This window comes from Cervus elaphus, chromosome 15 (genome assembly GCF_910594005.1).
Source record: "Cervus elaphus chromosome 15, mCerEla1.1, whole genome shotgun sequence".
In the NCBI taxonomy this organism is placed as follows: domain Eukaryota; kingdom Metazoa; phylum Chordata; class Mammalia; order Artiodactyla; family Cervidae; genus Cervus; species Cervus elaphus.
Genome location: NC_057829.1, coordinates 63,460,552 through 63,483,479, shown reverse-complemented (window position 1 = coordinate 63,483,479; position 22,928 = coordinate 63,460,552). Strand labels below are relative to the sequence as shown.

General features: G+C 40.5%; 1 protein-coding gene across 3 annotated transcripts in view; it reads left to right on the top strand.

Moving 5' to 3' along the window:
* The first annotated feature begins 2,114 nt into the window (after positions 1-2,114).
* The window catches only part of HPSE2 (heparanase 2 (inactive)), a 659,857-nt gene continuing 639,043 nt past the window's right edge, over positions 2,115-22,928 (top strand). For 2 of the 3 annotated variants that reach the window (XM_043926546.1, XM_043926545.1), the window contains exons 1-2: positions 2,115-2,476; positions 5,334-5,491. In XM_043926546.1, coding sequence (XP_043782481.1) covers positions 2,187-2,476; positions 5,334-5,491 — 448 coding nt within the window. In that variant the 5' untranslated portion in view covers positions 2,115-2,186. Of the gene's footprint in view, positions 2,477-4,775; positions 5,131-5,333; positions 5,492-22,928 lie in introns of those variants that run through there. The other variant, XM_043926548.1, reaches the window with a different exon arrangement.

The window sequence follows — 22,928 nt, the reverse complement described above, 5'->3', positions numbered from 1 at the left end:
GATAACCAGAAAAATGCTAATAACTGGGAAAACAAATTACTGAAAAGAAACCTAAAAGTTTACTGTGACAAATAAAACTATGCATTTATTTTCACATTCTTCTTGTGAGCAGTCTATGATTTTAGTGTGTTGAGCATGATTTGATTTACCATTAATTTAGCTCACAGGCATTTATTGAATGCCTACTAAGTGCCTGGTTCTGGTGATACAAAGGTAAGTAAAAACCTTTGTTCACCATCTCTAGGCTGTTCCCATCTCTAGGAGTTGCTCAGTGCACATTTAAAAATTACAATAATTTCTATTGAAACTCACACCATACCACGCACCCTTACATAGAAGCACACGCATATTTTCAAGGATCTAGATGTGTTAGACATTTTTAGGAACTGTGGGAAGCAGGTTTTAGGGCCAGAGATCACCTCTAATGCTTCAGTATATTAACATCTTGGTTTTAAATATCATCTTTAAATAATATGCTTTGGGTTTTTTTTTTTTTTTCCCCTGCTTTGGTCTCATTTTATGCAGACCTCCTAAAAGGTCTTCATGGCACTTCCCAGCCTAACCCACCTAAGCTCTATTTCCTGGTTGATTAGTTTGGTAGAAGCTCTTCAGGGAACTTCAGTTGAGGGGAAGGAGGGAGAGGTAGGTTTGCCATTTTACCGTTTTTTGGTGGCTGTGATGCTGCTCTTGGCTCATGAACCCTTGGGGAAAACCTTGGCTCTGCATTTTAAGAGTTTTGCATGTTTGATATCAGTAGGCCCTGGGAGGCTCATGCAGTCCCCACACCACATAAAGTAGTTCTCCTCATCTGCCAAGTAGAAGCCCCATTTTATTCCAGAAAGAAGCCGAAAGGTGGAACCTGACAGTGTGACTGCAGCAGACCAGGTCTGGCCTCTCTCTCTCTCACTTTAACCGGGGACCTAGGGCTCAATCCTAGCACCCTGGGAGGTGCTGTGGGTTGGGGATCCATGAACCAGGGTGGGTGGTGCACCCCGCAGTTCTTGGCTGTTCTGGAGCATCCAGGAACTAAGTGTGGGAAGATTCTGGCTTTGGCTCCCGATTGAGTTTGGAAACCTAATTGTGTTACTGTTCTGTTCTGGCACCAGAAAGGTGTAATTCCCGGTGGGAGGGATGAGCCCAAGGTTGATATAGAGGTGGGGCCGAGGGGGTGGCTCTGCTGCTGCAGTGGAGTAGTCAACCAGTGGCTCAGATGGGCTCAACGCTTCCCAGACTAGGCAAGCACAGACAGGGTTGCTTTGACTTGGCCTAAGGCAGCATATAGTGAATCCCCCAAGACATTTTGGCCTCAGCTGCAGGCAGATGGGAAACATGGACAGCCTTTTACCCATACGGGCAGATAAACCTTTTGATCTCGTCGCTCTGTGTGTTCCTTCTGGCCGGTCTTTCTTTGCCCCATCGAGGTTAGAGGCGGCTTGTGTGTCTGCCCAGCGCGTCGCAGAGGTCCATATTTGCATCCATGGAATCTCCTTTTGCTCTCTGTGCTTTGGCAGGAATCACAGTCGCCACTGCAGGACCCCTCTGCAACTTAACCAGCCTTGCTCTCGCTTCTTTACCCCAAAGAGAAGGGCCTGGAGCAGTCGAAATGCCTGACGCTGTCAGGGCAAACAGGCGAGCGACTGGTGCAGCCTCGACTCCATGGCTCAGGGGCTTTCGCGTCGGGATCGCAGCTAGAATCGCCCTCCCCAGAGCCTTACTGGGAGGGAAGTAAAAATAAGACGTCCCGCCCGTACCCCAAATGTTACAACGGTATAGTTTCGATCCCTCCCTCTGATTCCCGAGCCTAGAGGGTTAAATCAGGAGGGTACAACACCACCCCTTCCTCCTACTTCCCGCCTCCCCCCCCCTCCACCCCCTTACCTTTAAAAAGTTTAAAAATGTCTGCAGTCGAAATCTCTTAAAGGGGCGGTGCTGGTGAACGAGTACTCTTGGCACGAGTCTCTGAGAAGGCTGGCTAGGGGCGTGAGTTCGCTCCACCAGCACCAAAACACTGAAGAAAAAAAAAAAAAGAAAAGAAAAAAGGGAGAGAGAGCTCAAGAGAGGGGGGGAAAGGAAGGGAAAAAAAAGCGGGGGGGGGGGGGGAAGGCAGACAGACACACACTTTAGATAAGGACAATTAGTCACCAGCGAGACCCTGTAGGAAGAGAGGTTTAAATCAGAGGGATTTAATGAGGGTGCTCTGTGCCTTCCCTGAAGCCATGCCCTCCAGCAACTCCCGCCCCCCCGCGTGCCTAGCCCCGGTGGCTCTCTTCTTGGCTCTGTTGCTCCATCGCTCCCTTTCCTCCCAAGCTGGAGACAGGAGACCCTTGCCTGTAGACAGAGCTCCAGGTATGAAGGAAAAGACCCTGATTCTACTTGATGTGAGCACCAAGAACCCAGTCAGGACAGTCAATGAGAACTTCCTCTCTCTGCAGCTGGATCCGTCCATCATTCATGATGGCTGGCTCGATTTCTTAAGGTAAGGCAGGGGCTTCGATGGATCATTTTTTTTTAAGTAGCAACCCCCACCCCTTCCTATCCCCCCATTCCAAAGGGGGAAGAAGATGAAGAAAATGCACCAGGCGGATCTCTCAAAGAGAAGAAAGGTTTTCCTCCTCCAGGAATATTTGCTGTGAGGCTGTAACTGGTGATTGAGAAAAGCAGTGTTTTCTATTAAGATGCACATGTTTGCAATGCAGAAGGCATTTCAGAAACTTATCAGTTATGACTGAAAAAATGTTGTGCTTACATATATCCACAATTAGCCTCCCGGACTCCTTCTGAAGAGAAACAAGAGGTTCAGGGTAGTTACAAAAGCGAAGAAAAGATCCGAGAGGAATGGGTGTGTGTGAGAGAGTGCGTGTCTGCGTGTGTCTGTGAATGTTTAAGCGGGATTCGCACGAAAGTGGAATTTTCCACGGAAAGATCGTTTCGTCAGTTCTCTCCCACTCCCAGACAGAGAATCAATCTAGGCAGAGGCTTGAGCGGTCGGCAAATTGGTTCGGATTTTTAATTTTATATCCTTTGCTATCCTCTCCAAACTTAAGAAGTTTGAAAGATACTTTTAATAGACCGAATGGTCCCCCAGTCCCTCCTCCTTAAATCTGCGGTAACTGCATAGCTTAGTTTTTCTTGAAAGGAGGAAAGAAAAGAAAGAAAAAAACCCTCGCTGCGGTCATAGCGTATATAAGGAGAGCGGAAAGGGTCCTAGAAATACTCTAGGGATGTTTCGGAGGTCTGAATCTCGCACCGGTGGATTAGGAAGCCGGGAGATTTATAATCGTGGATTCTACATTACTCTAGGGCTTGGACTCTTAATTGGGGCGCACCCTCTCCCCGGTTATTACTGTTCAGCAGTTAGGCAACCACGATCCCTTCACAACAGGGAGAGAGTTGCATTGTAAAAATAAATAAATAAAAAATAAATTGTCTACAATGTCGAATACAAGTGTTGAGTTTTAAAAAATTCCCTCCAAATTGGAGCTCAGCTGTGGGCTCCCTCGAAGAGCTCCGAGCGCTGTCTCACTTCTCTGCCCTGAGGCCGCGTCCGCCGTGCGTCTTTCGTGAGTATCTTTCACTCTCCCCGAAATTCGACTTTGCTTCTCGTGTGCGCCCGCCCCTCAGTTCTCCGGGTCTCCGCTGACCTCGGCCGGGCGGGCGAACGCTGCAGGTAGCGGGAAGCGCAGTTTGGGCGTTTCTTCCACGTGGAGCGAGCGTTGCGGGAAGGCTGAGTGCTTGCTGCTGCGGCTGCCGAGGCCGTTTCGGTTCCTGCCCGCGCCTCCGCTGGGAGGGCGGGAACAGCTCTGCGCGGCCCGTATTCCTCTTCGGAAGCTCTTCCTTGCAGCAGCGCGCGTCTTTGAGCTCGTCCGGGAAGGGAGGGGGGAGCCCCGCGGGGGGGCTGGCGACTACACTCCCTACTTGCATCGCGGTTCTCCAGCTGCGTGGACTCCTTTGGAGTTCTTTTGCTTCTTAAAAACAACAACAAAACCTTTACTGTTCTCGCTAAATGCTTGTCGCAGAAAAGATTGTGGAAGGCGGCTTTTCGGGAAAGGAGCCCTGGCGGGGCGTATTTGCATTGGCTGTGCAGGCTTCCGGCTGGACGGTTGCTGGAAACGCCGGTTCCGCGGGGCGGACTCGCGCGGCGGTCTCCTCTGCCAGCCGTGGGCCCACACGATGCCCGATTGCGCCCGCCTGGTAACGCAGTCCTGGTCTCCACGGCCAGGGGATCCTTCTCCCTACTGGGACTTTTCTGGGCGGCCACAGCTTTTGTCAGAAACTCTGAAACCGGAGTCTCCGTTGTTCCCCCACCCCCTTCCTATCCGCCGTCTTCAAGATACTCTTTAGTACCATTTGGATTTGGATTTTCAGAACCTGAACCAGAAAAGCGTTAAAAATAACTTAGAAACCCGAAACTCAATAGCTGATGCCTTTAGCATTAAGCGCATCCGCATTGCTAGTTCTCTGCGCCTTTCCTAATTAGCAGCGTTTGGCTTAAAAAAAACTTATTTATGGAAATCCTGAACCTAAATAGCTGTAAATACCATTGTTCCGATGCTCTTCAGAGTCTGCTGCGACGCGCACGTTCCACATTTCGGCAAACTTCACTTTCCTCAGAGCTTCCAAATGAGCCCAAGTGGGAAGGGAAAAAGATGGAGCCCAACTGGCGGGTGGAGAGAAGGTCGTTACCTTTCCTGAGATCTGGCTGAATTATCAGCCAGAGACATTGCTTTTACTGTGCAAGGCGGGTGTGGGAAGTGTCCTCAGAAAGACAAGGATTTGGGAGATGCATGCAGTTGTTATAAGGCAGTGGAAAAGGAAAATCAACTTTGGTGCTGGAAAAAAAAAGAAACGATGTCAGGTGCCTGGTCTCAGAGAAAGAAGGAGGGTTTCACCTTCTGCATAGAGGTTGCGGTTGCCCCTGGGGCAGAGGAGGCAGATTCTCTCTTTCAGCGGAGGTTTGGCAAACGTCGCAGCCCGAGATCCCTGCGCTGCGCGACTCCTTTCGGTGCGCTTTCCCGGCAGGGGCAGAAGCCCAGCAACTGCACCTTAGTCCCGCATTCTCAGCAGAAGCGTACCCCCACCTATGCACACACTGTTAAAAAACAGTCTAACTCTTTGTAAATACTGCCTTCGGTGAGCACCGTCGGGGTGCCTGAGGGAGGGGGCCGCGACCAGCTGGGCGCAGGAGGCGCAGCGCCGGGTACCTCGGCCCAAAGCTGGGCGGGGTAGGGTGCCAGGCGAAACTCCACAGAGAATGGAAAGAGGGATTTGCTGGTGCCCTGCGGCCTCTCGCTTGTCCCCCGTATCCTTTCCTTTCTCCTTCTCTACCCCTGCAGCTCCAAGCGTCTGGTGACCCTGGCCCGGGGACTTTCGCCCGCCTTTCTGCGCTTCGGGGGCAAAAGGACCGACTTCCTGCAGTTCCAGAACCTGAGGAACCCGGCAAAAAGCCGTGGGGGTCCCGGCCCGGATTACTATCTCAAAAACTATGAGGATGGTGAGAAACTTGGTTCCCACTTTTGTTGGGTGGGTAAAGTTTGGGGAGTGCGGGGGAGCAATCTGCGTACGTGTGTGTGTGTGTGTGTGTGTGTGTGTGAGGGGGCGTGCAGATTTGGAGGAGGACCAGGTTGGAGTTCACCTGAAAAACTGGTAGCTGTAGGCGAGGGGACACAGGAGTGTGGGAGTTCTGAAGTGATTAGGTAGAGGGGGCTCCTCAGGGTCTCCTTGTCCAGGCTCCTGGCTTTTCTTGGGCGGCTGAGTCTCAGACAGAGGCCCAGAATTAGTAGCCAAAACTTCTGGCTGACTAGTCCCGTGGGGAGAAGGTTCAAGGAATTTCTTGAGAAAATTCTTTCAGGTTGGTAGGCTGTTAAAGGGTCAGGGTAACGTTTCCTTTCTGAAATTATAGGAAAAGTTGCCTTTTGTTTTTCTTATTCCTTGCTTTCCTGAGATGAGGCTACCCAAGTCTTCAGCCGTTTTTGAAATCCACTAAAATTTTCTGGAATAATCCCTTTTAGATTGGTCCCTTGTTGGAAAGGTTTGAAAATCTTTGCAGTGAGTTCTCCTTTAGACTGCCTAACCTCAGAGTCACACTTTCCCACCCCCTGTTTCAAAATGGAATTATAACTGCCAGCTTTTCCTGCCAGGATCAGAGTTGAGTGTTGGAAGGCCTTTGAAAACTCTGAATCCTATTCTAATATCAGAGGCCAGTCTTTTTTTTTTATATATACGAACAGTCTCATTTTTACTAGGGAAAAGTGAAAATGGTATTTAAAAAAAATTGTTTAGAGGGTTTGATTTTAATATCAATGAAATTTCTGTGTGGGTAAAATAGGCAAGATGGCAGTTGTTGGGTCTTCAGCCACTAAGGTTGTTTAGATTGCATAGAAGAAGCATTAGTGTCCATTCCTGGAGGGCTATCTCTGCCCTGCTGTCCCTTTTCATAACTGAGCTACAGTTTTATTTTTAAAGGGCTTAGGGACGTGTTCTCAGAGCTCTCTGGATTTTGTTACATCTTGTCCTTATAAATCAGCAAAATGAGGAAAAGCCTGTTGTATTTTCTGGGGCTTTCACTGAACAGGAATTTTGGAGAGTTGGGATCTGTTTCAAGGTTGGCTGAGAAGCATTTTTTTTTCTAAGTGTCAGATGAGAAAGAGGGCAGGGCTGAGGCTTCTTGAGTTTGAATCCTGAATCAGACTTACTCTTTTACAACATTTGCCAAGTGTGTAAATGTTTAAGGCTACATCTTTTCAAAGGTAAATGTCATTGCTATGAAAATGTGGATTGCAGGTAGACTTTGCTGTCACTCAGCATAAAATGCTGAAAGCTAAAAGATAATCCTGAGCAGCAGCTCTGATGGTAATTTGACCCAGTGCTTTTTAGCTCCCAGGGTCACTGTCAGCTTTGTGTTCAGGTACAAGAAGGGAGGATATTAATGGTTTTCCTGATGAAACTGCTCTTCTTTGAGTCCATTTGAACTACTACTTCTTTAGTTTGTGAAAAAACTTGTAAGAGTCCCAGGAACCACTGTTGGGGGGGGGATTATTATAAGTTTAGGAATTAGCCTTTTTCTCCGAAATTTGTACCTAGGATTATATTACCTATTCACTGAGAATGGGAGATCTGCTTAAAATGAAGGTTACAATTTGTTTCCGTTTGTGAAAGGAGAAAGTGGGTATCATGGGGAGAAAGGAAATTGGTAGAAGGCCGTGCCCCATAAAACTTCATAGAGTTAGGAAAAAATCAGAAATGGAAAAGATCTAAGAGGTCATCTTTATTCCTCCCACCACTACAGGGGCCAGTACAGGATCATTCCATATGGAATCCTTTTCTTGTCTTGTCCAACATGGTATTAAATATCTCTAGGAATGTAGTTTTCACCACTCTTGTGGGAGAAAGTTCTTTTGTCCCACAGGTTTTTGTCAGTAAATTTCTCCTGAATTTTCCCCTTATATTCTCCAAATATATGAATGTTCCTTTTTGCATTGTTTTAGACATTTATCTTCAAAATAATTTCTTTGTTGTGAATGTCAGCTTCAAAAAAAGGTTTTCTCTTAGCTGTTTTTTTTAATCTAGACTACCTGGATTTAATTCTTTTAAAACTTTCTTTAAAGTCAGTCCTTTCAGACACTAATCTGTTTTATTGCTCCTAGCTGAACTCCTTTTGATTTATGTCTCCCTGGTAATAAGATGCTCTGAACTATACCAGTATTTGAGGCCTTTGCGCAGCTAAAGAGAGTAGGAATGCCCTGTTTCTGTCCTTTGATGCTCATATATCCTTAAATCACCCATATTGTCTTTGTTGTTACATGTTGTGTTGCAGAATTAAAGGAAAAAATGGTTTTGGTATAGGCTCAGCAATTTTGCAAATATTATGCTTCAGTCATCACTTTTCATCCAGTGATAACTATCATCATAATGAGCTTCTTAAAATAATTAGGTTTTCTCGATAAATGGCCGTATAATAGGGCCATTTGGGCATAAGTACCTATTTTTTTAAAAAAAGAGATGTATTGGCTTAAACATAGTATAGAATAATAACATACCTTTTGAATAATTAGATATAGCTACTGGCACATGATGAAACTGAGTGACATAGGGAGGAGAATATGCAATTTGGATTCAGAAAACCTGTATTTCAGGCCTGACTCTATCACTTATGAATATGTGGCCCTGGGCTTGCTGCTTCTGTATAATATATGGATGATGATAATACCTGCTGCTCATTGCTTCTGTGAGGTAATGTGTATAAAATATTTTGTCAACTGCAAAGGCTAACTATGAAGACTAAATATTCCTACTTTTATTAAAAGCAGCTTCAGAAAATTTATATTTAACATTTTAAAGTGGAATTAAGAAGTAAATAAAATGCAGTAGACTAAAGTTTATACAGAAGAAAGGAGATAGAATTAGGGAATTGTTTGAGAGGATTAAGAAAATGTAGGGAGAATTCTCTTTAAGAAGTAGAGGTGGAGAACATAAGAGTGCCTATTTTTTGTGTGTGTGGTAATGAGAGAAGAGACTAATATTTAGTTTTGTTATATACTAACATTTAAATGAACTGATACCCAGCTTGGGTAAGGTACACTTCTCTGGTTAATGCATTCATATTGCTACCTTGATGTGATTTTTTGTTTTTGTTGTTTTTCCCTGAACTAACTGAGCAATTAGCAAGTCATGTGGCTTGTATTTTCTGAATACTTCTAAAACATTTTAAGGCAGCTGCATTTCCTCTTTCTAAAGTCACTGTTTATATATCACTTTGGGAACTTATCTAGTTAGTCCTCTAATACAGTTACCTATTCTACTTTAGCATAGGCAACTTGAATTTCATACAAACATGATGGAAGAAATGAAAATAGGAAATAGGATTATTCTTCATACTTTGGGGTCTTACTCTTTGCCTAACTTCCTCTTGGTTCTATGTGATGTTATGCTATTCTTGCTCCTAACAAAGAAATCATAGGTTAATCTTTTGTTCTTAAATTTATTTTGCTACTGTCTGCTCTTGTTTGTTATATATTCGGTGTGCTTTATTTGTGTGCCTGTCTCTCTACTGCCATAATCATATCTTTAATCAAGATATATACCATTTGTTGTGCACATCAAAAGCCAGTTTAATATTTTTAAAATATCACCTTCATCATGTCACTCTTTTGCTGGAAATCTTTTGATTATTTTTGGATTGCTTACAGGAAATGTTCAAACTCCTCAACTTGCCGTTCAAAACCTTTTTAAAATCTCAGCTTATCTTTTTCACTCTTATGTTTTCATATACCTTTTATTGCAGCCTTGCTTGATTTTCACTGTTTCCTTAAAACACCTTTATCTCAACCCCTTGTGTTCAGCCATTCTGTCTGTGCTTTAAATGCCTTTTTCTTGGCTTTGTTAAAATCTTACTACCCACTCTACCCAATTCTGCAAATGCCCCTTATTTCCACAAGCCTTTCCTGAACAGGTCATTTCATAGTTATCTTTTCTTCCTTTGGATGGTTTTGCAGCTTTCTTTCTTTTGGCCCCTTCTGTCTTGTTTTACTTTTTAATAGAATGTAAATTATTAACAGGAAGGGACCATATCTAATTGTTGCATACCCCAAAATGTCTAGCATTCTGTCTGACACAGAGTAGAACTTCAGCAAATATTTCTGGATGCCTACTAGGTTAAAAGCATGTTAAAAACACTGGAAAAATGGAGGTTGCCAATGAAGAAATGTGTAAACACATACATAAAGATTCTATTCATTTTTTACCTTCAATGCATTTTTCCATGAAGTCCATTCTTAATATTTATTTTAATGACATACTTCATTATTTTAACTGTGTTCTCTTTATCTTTGGTAGTCTCAGTGCTTTGGTTTAATACTGTTTGTTAAATCAACTTTACCACCTGATTTAAAGTCTTGCACTGGACTCACACTTTTTTTTTTTTTAAAATCATATCTGTTTCTTTTTTGCCTTTACTTTAGCTTTGCTTGGTTGACCTTTCGTAGTTTCTACATCTAATATTCCAACTCACAGTTTAATAGTACCTTTTCACAAATTTAAATGTTGTTTTCAATTTTCATTTCCTGAAAATTTTTGCTTCTGAGAGCTTCTGAAATCCTAAATAATGAATGTGGAGTACACTTTGTAAACTCTAAGGCACTATACAGATAATATTATTGTTCTCCTTTCTCCAGGAAGTTTTCCTAGTTTTAGTAGAGATGAGGTAGTTAATTCTTTGTCTTTCTATTCTCAGTCCATCCATCAGGACATATGACATAACAGCACAACTGCCAAAATACGTATTAGCCTTGAACATACACACTTTGCACTATCTCACTTTATTTTACATAAATGTTTCTTGAAATTCAATTACATGTAACAAGTCTTTATTGATTACCTGATCTGTGTTTAGTTTGATGCTGGACAAAATGGCAGGTTATCAAACAAATAAAAGATACAGTACCATATCAACATTAGAGCACAACTGTAATTATTGCTGTAGGCAAGATCCACTAATCAGTATTAAAATAAGTAGGCATAGTTTTATGGCAAAATGGGATATTTGCATAGCATCAAAACATTTCTCTCATAGTATTAATTAATTACTGTGGAGGCTTTAGCATATGACCACCAATTTGATACATTTAGGATGTGGAGCTTCTGTTCTCTGCTTGAATGTAGGCTGGATTTAACAACTCGTTTCTAAAGAAGAGAGTCTGTAAGGGGGAAAATAGTAACTTTACAGTGGAGAAGTTGTCAGATATCATTTTAATATCACATATTAGTGATCAAGGTTAACATCAGCAGAAGAGTCATGTTGATATTATGTATTCCCTGATATCATGTGATGAGAAGGACACTTTACCTTTGTGATATTTCCTCAAATCCATAACTCTCTGTAAATATGAGAAAACACTAGTCAAATCAAAGGATACCCTACAAAATACTTGACCTTTCCCCTTCAAAAGACCTTGTGCCAGCTATCAATGATCTAATGACTTGTTAATGAGATAACATTTATAATGATAAAACTGAAGAGTAACACAAAGATAATATAGAATATAGAAGTGCTAAGTGGAACAAAATAGTTTGCCAGAGCATGACAGGGAAAATAGAGATGAGTACTGGCTGGACTTACGTGGGATTTAGGTTGGGCCTTGTGAAGTATAGAGATGAGGAGAGAGGGTATTTCATTCAAAGAAAAGAGCATGAGGGAAAGCTGAATTATGGATCTGGGCAATAAGGAAACCACCCTGCCTAAATAGAAGGTACATGTTAAAAATTATATTAGTTCACATTGCTAGAAGCATAACATTTCTTTTTATAGAAGCCTATTTGCATACTTTTGTTAATTCAGAAATGTTTATAATTTAAATTATGAAAAGCAAATATTAGAAAATATTCTAAGAAAAGCTCATTTTTCTCGAATGTCTAGTTTGGATTTAAAGAAGTTCTAGTGTAATGTATTTTTGTTAGCTTCAAAATATGTAATTAAAAAAGAAGAAAGTACTTGTGGAAGAGTAAAGTTTTGTTGGGTAAATCCAGATCAGATGATGGGAATGTTGAATTTTAAGCATAGTAAAATGGAATTGGCCCTATAGGAAAATAGAGGCTATTATAAATATTTTTACTCTATTGGAGAAGGGAAGGACATGTTTTCAACATGGACAGTGACCCTTGCCCTTCCCCATTCTTCTTTTCTAAATCATTGCACACATTCATATACTTTAGCTAAAGTGTATTACAACTGCACTTGATGAGGTTTGAGTTATGAGGCATGTTTGAAGGACAGATAATTTATTTATTTATTTATTTATTTTTGAAGGACAGATAATTTAAAACTAAATTATTAATTTGGTTCTTATAGGGTATATAAAATAAAGGTTTTAGGATTTGCTTGATAATTTTTATCACTCCTCTTTTATAGAGTAAAAACAGGCTACTATTTCATGTTTATTTACTCGTGAATTTACTCATTGAAAAGGAAGCTAGTTCCAGGCTCGTTTGGTGCTGAGGCTGAGAAGATGAATGAGGCCCAGGTACAGTTGTCAAATTATATACTCCTGACCTCTTATCACTTCAAAGCATCAGCCAAAAATAGTTTCTAGAGATTTTCTAGGCCAAGAAAAGTCTCCATTCCAAGGTCAGCATTTAGCATTTCATGATTTGTCTGTCAGCAACTTTAGAAGGATTTGACACAATTTAATATTGTATTAAAGGGTGTCAGAAATTTTCTGAAGTTTTATGTGTATTTTATTCTGCCTTTTGGAAACAAAGTGGATGTGTTTTCTGTAATTTTTGAAATTTGCTAGCCAGGTCTGGAGTGCTAGTTGCAGCTCAGTATATATACCCCTGTGAATTTGAATGTGGTATCTCACAAAGATAGTTATCATGCCATTTGGTCACAGTTTAGTAATTGTGGATCTATCTAGTGCTGGAAGTGGTAGAGAAGAGATCTGAAAACTCTGGTCTACTGCTTGTAGAGCTGACTTAATTTCAGTGAATCAGAAAATAGACGTTTCAATCACAACCACATTTGCATAATTTATCACTTGATAATTGGGTACAAAGGTAATCCACAGATTGTTGTGTGTTCCTGTTGTGTTCCTGTTGCCAATACCAGATATCACTACTTCTCTTGCCATATTTATTTACATCCTTTCTTCTGTTCTCCCAAGGCCTCCTAGTGGCATGGGTGCCTCATGGAAGAAAAGAAATTTCTTTCAAAATTCCATGGGCCCCTTCAGCCTGCGAGTCACATGGTCTGGGTTTGTAGAGGCAGGAGCCTCTTCTGAGACTCCTTCATCAAAGTGGATTAGATGTTAAGACTCTTAACGTCTGTGCTTCTTAGTACCTTAATCAAATTTTTAGCTGTTTCAGTTTGTGAGCAATGGACTGGAACTCTGAACAGTGTGTGTATATATATGAGACAGAAAGAGATAAAAATAGAGAAACAGAGAGTATGAATACATGAATATGGAAGAATTTTTTGTGTTTTGTTTTTTTGCACTTGTCCACGGATAGTGAGGTAGACAAAGTAAATACACATTTGCGGACTAGTAGCTGTTACTGTGGAGGTTCCCTGGTGGCTCAGACAGTAGAGAATCTGTCTGCAATGAGGGAGACCTGGGTTTGATCCCTGGGTTGGGAAGATCCCCTAGAGAAGGAAATGGCAACCTACTCCAGTATCCTGCCTGGAGATTCCATGGACAGAGGAGGCTGGCAGGCTATAGTCCATGGGGTCCCAAAGAGCTGGACACAACTGGGTGGCTAACACAGCTAGTGCTGTAGAAAGTGTAGATATCTTGTTGGACTCCTTTGTCTTTTGGTTTCATGATCAGTTTTCTTCACTTTAGTACAGTGGAAGACTGTAATTTTGCTTAATTCAATACATGTTTTTTGGTTATAAATCATATACCAAGCTTAGTGTTAGATACTGTGGCTACCCAAGAGGAATAGAATATGAACCATACTCTTAAAGTGCTCTGGTCTTACATATTCAATAGAATTTCTCAATGGTCTTGAGTATCATGTTTCTATTTTAATCAGACTAATCTTTGTCAAGTCTTTCCACTTTGCTCATCCTATACCCTTTACCTTGAACACTGATTTTCTGTCTTGAATTAAAATTTTTACTTGTCCTTCAAAGCTCTGCCCAAATTCCCTTTTTCATTAAGGTTTCTGCTGGGCCAGTCCTTATTAATCCTCCCTCATTCTCTAAATTTTTCTGAAATTCTTCCTTGAATACTTGATCTAATTTAGTCCAAGTGCCCCAGAATTTATGTTTGATTGACTTAAGCAGACATCATTTTTGTCTCTAGGAATTTAAAATTAAAACACACTGTGATTGATATACACATAAAAATCCATATAGAGATAACTATCATCACATTGCATGGAACAGACACATGAAGTAAAACAAAGTATTTGTATTATTTACAAACCTTAATACATGTACTTTGCTTTTTGTGTAGTGAAGAATGAAGAATGAAAAATATAAACTGCATATTTAGAAAAGATGGCGTACATATCTGTATCTGTATGTTTGAGTTGAGGGATTTGGAAATTGAACCACCACCTTATTTTTACTTGCTCTGGAAAGGTGAAAACACCTTGAAAGATGGAAGATGAGATTGGAAAGCTGGGAAAAGTTGAATTGCTCAGATTTGGGTTATTATCTTAGAAATACTATGGAAGGATGAATATTTCCCTGCAGCTTAATAAGAATAATAACATAGTAATATTATCTAACATTGTTGGGTGCTTCTTATGTGTTAAGTACTATTTTAAGGAATTTACATAGATTAATATTTAATCTTATCAGCCCTATGAAGAAAGTAGTATTTTTCCCACTTGACAAATGGGGAAACTGAGGCACAGATTGGTTAACTTACCCAAAATCACCGAGGTAAAGATTGCAGAGTGGGGACTCAGTGACATTGCTCGTTAAATCTGAAGGCTTAAGCAGAGCCTGTGTTAATGAACTTGTTTTTCTACTAATTAAATGGGTCATTGTGTAAGTTGTTAACTTTCTTAAAGTCTTCATTATCCGTAAAATGAAGAAAATGGATCACAGTGTTTGCTTGGGGCATCTAATTCTAAGATTCTGTGAGTTCAAGATCTCCTCAGACATATAAGGTGTGTAGGAAAAAATAGCAGTAGGAACAGGATATGATATATTCAAAGGTTAAAGGATGTGGAACGAGCTGTAAGGGCTATAGGAGTTCAGAGAAGGAGGTTAAATGAGAGCTGGAGTAGTCAGGACAGGTGCCTAGGAGGAGAGATCTTGATCTGGCCTTAAGGGTAACTAATTTTTGTTTCGAGTTCTGTTTTACATATATTATCTAATTTAATTCTTAAATCAATCTGTTGACAAACGTGTGTGTGCTCAAATGTGTATGTGTGTGTTTGAAGAAATGGGGACTTAGAAAAGACATGTCACGTGCTGAAGGTCATAAGATGAGTAGTTAGTGCAACTAGGATTAGAACCCAGTCCTGTTTTCTCTACAGCATGCTTAGATAAGATCCAGTCTTTGATTTATTCACTAATTCATTTATTTGTCCATTCATCTATCAGGCACTCAGAAGCCCTATACCAAGTATCATGGGACATTAAAAAAGAAATGTGTATCCATAGACCCTCCCATGAGGGTATTCAAAGGTCTGGTGGGTTAGGATACAAAATACGTGTTAGGAAAAACAAAAGAATAATCACAGAGAGACACACGAGCAATTGAAAAAGATGGCTGTCACCTTTTATAATGTGTTTGTGTGCTGGGGTCTAGTTTAGTCTCAGGTTCTTTTTGTTTTTTGTTTTTTTCCTCAGGTTCTTTTCGAACTATTCTTCATTGACAAACTTCTGGACAGGTTGCAGAATGTCATTTTTGTAGATTTTGCATCTGAATCTCAGAATCCCTTGAGATTGTAATCCAAACGCAGAGTGAGGTTAGAACTAGTTCAGAGAATGACACAGAGCGGACTTTCTAGAGCACTGTGTGGACGCCAGTATCACTGAGACTTCCAACAAAGAAATTAGAAGCCTTTAAGTTCAGGCATTCATTAGGAATCACAGTGTACCCAGTGAGAGGGATTCATTTATCACAGAAGAGGCCCATACTGAGTAAGCAGAGGAGCTGGAAATAGAACATGAGCTTTTGGTGATGGTCACTAAACCATGCAAATTTAATAAAATGTTTGTGATCACCATTGAGATAAATCTTTATGTGTCTCTCAGTACCCTAATGGGCTTCCCGGTTGGTGCTGGTGGTGAAAAACCTGCCCGCCAATGCAGGAGATGTAAGAGATGTGGGCTCAGTTCCTAGGTTGGGAAGATCCCCTGGAGGAGGGCATAGCACTCCAGTATTCTTGCCTGGAGAAGCCCATGGACTAGGGAGCCTGGTCGGGTACAGTCCATAAGGTCGCAAAGAGTTGAACACAACTGAAGCTACTTAGCATGCATATGCACAGTGCCCTAATATGTATACTCTTCATCCAAATGTTTTATTTCTTTGCTGCTGCTGCTGCTGCTAAGTCGTTTCAGTCGTGTCCAACTCTGTGTGACCCCGTAGACGGCAGCCCACCAGGCTCCCCTGTCCCTGGGATTCTCCAGGCAAGAACACTGGAGTGGGTTGCCATTTCCTTCTCCATGAAAGTGAAAAGTGAAAGTGAAGTCGCTTAGTTGTGTCCGACTCTTAGCGAACCCATGGACTGCAGCCTACAAGGCTCCTCCATCCATGGGATTTGCCAGGCAAGAGTACTGGAGTGGGTTTCCATTGCCTTCTCCTATTTCTTTGCAATTGTTGGAAAAAAAAGAGATTGTGGACTTACTTGCCTGTCCATTATGAATCCTCTAGGAAGAGTAGACTCAGGTTAAATTCACTGAGTTGTAGATTCAAAAGAAACTACAGTTCAGGTTTAGCCAAAGTATAACCCATAGGTGAAACTAAACATGTAACCTGAAACCATTAGAAAAATAAATGCTATTGTTTCATGGAACATTTGTAGAAGCAAATGAATGGTACCCCAGTCCAAAGGTCAGGATTTTCAACAACTTGCTATAGAAAACTTACACTTATTAAATGTCTTCACTCGGGGTTTTTGTGTAGTGGATGACTGAGGTCTTTTGTTTCTTCTATTTTCCTCGTGGCAATAAAGTTGAAATTTAGAAAGCTTTCAAAATGAAATTTCTCATAGAAGTTATAACCACAGGTTTTAAGTTTTCATCACCTAAATGTGGAACAGAACGATTGACAATTTGCGGGGGAGGGAAAGAGAGATTTGAGGACACATGTGGTGTGCATCAAGAATCAGTGTAAATCAGGAAGGTATGGTAAGGGGGATTTCCTGTGTTACAGACCTGCTGAAATAATGCTCCCCCACCTGCCATCAGTACATTCCAAATTAGGTGCTGGCCTTTGCTGATACCTTGCAGGGATGGTGTGCCCCTTACCTGACACGTTGTAGTTTCCTTGAAGCTTCAATCAACAGTTGGCTGCTAGGAGAGGTCATCCTGGGGATAATGTGTTACTTTGATTGTGTCCTTTCTTTTGTCCTCATGAGTTTGGCTGGTACATACCCATGGGGCCAGACTAATGTTTTGTTGCTTTTTTTTCCCTTGCTGTAGGACAGTTCATTTCCACATTTCCAGTCTGATAATAATAACTACCAATTATTGAGCACTTATACATCCCAAGTACTAGGCCAAAAGCTCTTCAAAGGTGATCAGATTTTTTGTTCCTCACAACCCCTATCTTGTTTGATAGAAGCTTAGAGAAGTTATTCAGTAGTTCTGAATTCTGGCTGCATTCCCCTAGTTAGGGGAGCTTTAAACATTATTGGGTCCTAGGCTAATTAATTCAATTTCTGGTGGAGCCAAGGCTTTGTGATTTTTAAAAATCTTTTTAGAATCCAGGTGGTTCTAAAGTGTGCACTGGAGTAAGAATCCCTGGGTGAAGTGATTTGCATGAGGTACTCCAGTGGGTCTGCTGTGGAGTTGAAGTCTAGACAGTCTGAGTCTAGAGACCAGGCATGGTCAGCTATACTCCAGTGTGCATGTAAATCACCTGGGGATCTAGTTAAAAATGAGACTCTGCTTTTTCAACAAACTCCCAGGTCTTGCTCATGCTGCTGATCTGGGTACCACATTTGGAGGAACTAGGCTTTGCTACTGGTTACTAGTACTAGTACCTATGGTAGCCAGAAGGGGTAAATGTTCTCTGAAAGGCAGCAGCAAGACGGATAGCTGGGAGGGGCTTCTCAGATGGCAGAGATCATAGGCTGATTATATAGATTTCTCAGAGTTTTCTGAGGGCTAAATAACCTGTTTCGGGTTATTTTCCTGTTCCTGAGATCCTCGGAAGTTTAAGACTGTCAAAACTAGTTAAAACATCACTTGTTGAGGTGCTTTCATTTATTAGTCAGGTATAGATGTGAGTTGTAATTGTTAAATTGGTCACCTTTCAAAACCTTCTCCTCCTCTTTTTTTAGGGAGGCTGAAACAGGAATTCAGAGATGAGAAGTTACAAGAAATCCAGGAATTTTAAATTAAATGCTCATTCAATAAACATGTATTAAGCACAGTTACTATGTATCAGCATTGTAGTATGTTCTCCCAAAGGATACAAAACTGAGTGGAACACAGTCCTTACTCTGATAGAACTTACACTTTAGTGGGAAAAATGTCATATGTTTACAATAGATAATGATGTGATGAAAGTATAAATAGACAAACTACAGAGGAAGAAGCAGTAAACTTTATCTGAAATAGTTGAGGACTTCATTGGTATCACTGTTATTACTTCTGATTGTCATAGATGTTATTGTTTCTGATTGTTGTAAATATAGGAGTTTAGGTTATTAGAACATTGCTGAGATTTCTTAATGTTTCCTCTATATTACATAATAGTTTTATTATTTTGATATTAAGTGTGCAGATGATTCTCATCAGTAACATGCATGAAAAAATTGAGATTAAATGTATTTTCTTCTGGAAACAATATCAGTAACATCATCAGTCTACATTTATTGAGCACTTCAGAGATGCTATAAGCATTGTCTTATTTAATCTTTTAAAAATAGCTTTATTGGTATATAATTTACATTCAATACAATTCACTCACTACTTACACACTTCGGTGGCTTTTAGAATATTCACAGAGTTGTGCAAGCATCACAATCACATTTTCATCACTACAGAGGGAAACCTCACATCCCTTAGTTATCTCACCCAATCTCCCCACACCCCCAAATGTAGGTAACAACTAATGCACCTTCTGTCCCCATGGATTTGCCTATTCTGAGTATTTCAGATAAATGAAATCATACAATAAGTAGTTCTCTGGGAATAATTACTTTAACTTAGCATTATGTTTTAAAGTTTCATCCTTGTTATATATCGGTACTTATTTCTTTTTATTTCTGACCAGTGTTATGCTGTATCGATATATCATATTTTGTTTATCCCTAAAAGAATGTTTCTTTTAGTTCCTGAGTATAATGTAACCTTTTTGATGCAATGCTAAATCTCCTGCCTGACTGTTTGATTGCCTTTGGTATATCTTACTTTTCCTTTGGTCTTACTGTCACTGTCCTAGTCTAGACCATCTACCAAAGTGGTAATCTCCTAATTGGTGTCAGTAGCCCCAGTTTCTTTGAAACAAAGGCAATAAACAGTTCTTGAGCGCCGACCCTCTGAAAGGCATTTTATATCATGTCTCATTTAATCCCAACCAGGCAGATTTTCTCACCTCTTCAAGTTGGAGAAGTACTTGCCTGTTGACTTAGCTGGTGAAGAACCCGCCTGCCAGTAGAGGAGACACAAGAGACACAAAACTCCTAAATGTTCTAATACCCTAAACTTCCTTGGGTTGGGAAGATCCCCTGGAGAAGGAAATGGCAACCCACTCCAGTATTCTTGCCTGGAAAATTCCACGGATAGAGGAGCCTGGCAAGCTATAGTCTATGGGGTCACAAAGAGTCGGACACACACACCCACACACAAGTTGAGGAAACTGAAGTTCAGGGGGTTAAGTAACTTGTCCTATCTTTACAACTAGGACTTGCTAGAATGAGAGTTTATGATTCTAAAATTTGTGTTTTTTTCAGCAATATATGGTTGCTTCCAGTCCATTTTAGAGTTTTGTAATATCTGGTTCAGTGATGAGTACATTGTGGGTGGTCAAAATGCTTGCTTACTTGTTTTGAACTCCTGTTTTAATATACCCTTACAGCATTTAAAAGCCAGAGAGGGATTAATGATCCTCTTACTATAAAATAATAATGCCTAGGGACTCATTCCACATTTCACCTCTGTTCCTTGGTATCTCTGCCCTTGAGTGTGTGGTGGTGTTTTTAAAAATCATTATATGCCCTGTGCTAAGCACAGGCCTGGCACATAGTAGGTGCTTGATAAATGTTGAAGGAATAATGAATGAGTTAGCTTGTGGTGATCTGGAATCCATAAAAATTGAAGACAAAGGTCTTTAATTCACGTACCTTGAAGGTAGTTGTCGTTCCAGTGGTTGTTTCTGGATCTGTGTTTGCAATCACCATTAACCAAAAGAACCCCAGAGTCTACAGAGAATTCATGAATCTAATCTAATGAAATATTCACATGCAGAAAATAGAGATCTTTAGGAGTTGCCGCTTCCGTGTGAAGAAGGAGCCCTCACATCTTGAGAGTCTTGTATTAGACAAGCTTGTTTATTCAGAAGGGGAAAAAAAAAAATACCAGGAGAGACTAAAAACAGACTAAAAGCCAAACGGACAACTCCTAGTAACTGGATATGAGGCAGGAATAGAATTCTTAGTTTCTGTTCCCAGCCTGGCAGTTGATTTACTCAGCTGCTCCCAGTCCCTGGCTTGCCCCCCAAGTAGTTGCATTTGCTTTACTAGTACAGGAGGGGGCTGTGGTGAGGGCATGAAGTGAGCATTGTGAAATTTTGATGACATTGGAAGACTGATGAATTACCACCATAGACACCAGTTGCATGCTCATCCTTTGACAGTCTTCGTTTGCTGGAAGTTAGAAGAACTCTGGAAATAACTGTGAGCATAGTTTGAGAAGTAAAATTTTCTTGCGACTGAAGAAATATAGGGTGGATTTTTTTAATGTTAACATTAACCTTGGATCCTTTTCTTGGGTTTTTAGTTGTGGTCAGGAGTATTTGGAAACAAATACTTTTTATCTTTTTTGTTTTTCTGTAACTGCTTAATATTTGGGAATTGATGAACTACAGATAATGAGTATGTGCCATTGAACCAATGCCATTTCCAATATACCAAAGCCATTTGGGAACCAGTTGTAAAAGGCATTCCTTGAAAGATGAAATTGCGATTGGGGATCAGACTGTGCAAGACAATCTGAGAATTAACTTGAGAGTTAAGTAAAGGGGTTTGGGTTTTATTCTTTACATAACAATCAAGGAAATATTGTGATTAAGAAAATTATATGTGATATTTTAGGAATATTTATTTCATAGCTCCTCACAGAACAGAACAGTGGTAGATTCCTAGCTGCAGAGGGACCAAGGAGAGACTAGTGAGAATATCCAGGAGTGAGATGTGGGCAGATTACGTTAGTAAAGCATCAGTGGGAAAGAAAAGGAATAGTTGGGGAGTCATTACAAAGGAAAAATAGACAGGACATGGTAATTGATTTGATATGGATGGTATCCTCTGCAATTACTTTTTGCTCCAGTTCTAACATGAAAGGGAGACTCTTTTTTAAAAAGAGATTCATTGGGATCAAACAGAGCTTACAAACTGAGGGATTAATAACACTGGCATGAGCCAAACTTAATTTTTTAAAATTTAGTCAGTATAAAGCAGGTTTTTGGCTGTCAGTTCAAGTAGAAATAATCTCCCTTTTCACTTCTTTCTTTTCCGGCCTTTTCTTTCAAAAGGCAATTGAAGTCAGACAGTTGGATTGTTAAGGATGGGGTTAAAAATCTTTTCTAAGTATTAGTACATGGAAAGAAAACCCTTTTGTATTTCATATCTGTGTAACAGTTATGAATCTAGCTAACAAATAGGGGGAAAATCTTTCCTGTAGCTAATATGCAGTCCTAAACCTGCCCTGTCATCTTACAGTTTTATATTCTTGCTTATAAATAGGGACTAGGTAAGTGAGTGGATGGCTCTGTTAATTGTCATCATCTTATCTTCATGTTGTTGTCATCATCATATAGCTTTTTTTTTTTTACTGATGACTTGTATTAAGCATTTAATGTGAATCAGACATTGTACCCACATTTTATCTACTATTTTATTTAATTCTCATAATCTATGCATATACAGACAACTGATCTTCAAGCAGGGTGCCAAGAATACACAATGGGGAAATGATAATCTCTTTAATATATGGTGTTGAGAAAACTGGATATCCTCTATTCATATGCAAAAGAACACAATTGGACCCTTATACTGTGAACAAAATAAACTCAAAATGGGTTAGAAACTTCAAAGTAAGACCTGAAACTATAAAATATCTAGAAGGAAACATAAGGGAAAAGCTTCATGAAATTGATCTTGGCAATGATTTTGTTGGTAAAAGTACAGGTAGTGAAATAAAAGACAAGTGGGACTACATTAAGCTAAGAAGTTTCTGCAGAGCAAAGGAAACAACAGGGTAAAAAGACAACCTGTACCATGGGAGAAAATATTTACAAACCGTCTATCTGACAAGGGGTTAATATCCAAAAATATAAAAGAAGTCCTCACTTAATAACAAGAAAATAATGCAATTGAAAACTTGGCAAGTTCAGTTCAGTTCAGTCATTCATGGTCTTTGAGACCCCATGGACTACAGCATGCCAGACTTCCCTGTCCTTCACCAGCTCCCAGAACTTGCTCAAACTTATGTCTATTGGGTTGGTGATGTCATTCAACCATCTCATCCTCTGTTGTCTCCTCCTCCTCCTGCCTTCAATCTTTCCCAGAATCAGAGTCTTTTCTAAGGAGTCAGCCCTTTGCATCAGGTGGCCAAAGTATTGGAGCTTCAGCTTCAGCATCAGTCCTTCCAATGAATATTCAGGATTGATTTACTTTAGGATGGACTGGTTGGATCTCTTTGCTGTCCAAGGGACTCTCAAGAGTCTTCTCTAACACCGCAAGTTCAAAAACATCAGTTATTTGGTGCTCAACTTTACTTATGGTCCAACTCTCACATCCATACATGACTCCTGGAAAAACCATAGCTTTGACTAGATGGACCTTTGTTGGCAAAGTAATGTCTCTGCTTTTTAATATGCTGTCTAGGTTTGTTGTAGCTTTTCTTCCAAGGAGCAAGTTTCTTTTAATTTCAGGACTGCCGTCACCATCTGTAGGGATTTTGGAGCCCAAGAAAATAAAGTTGTCACTGTTTCCATTGTTTCCCCATCTATTTGCCATGAAGTAATGGGACTGTATGCCATGATCTTAGTTTTTTAAATGTTGAGTTTTAAACCATCTTTTAC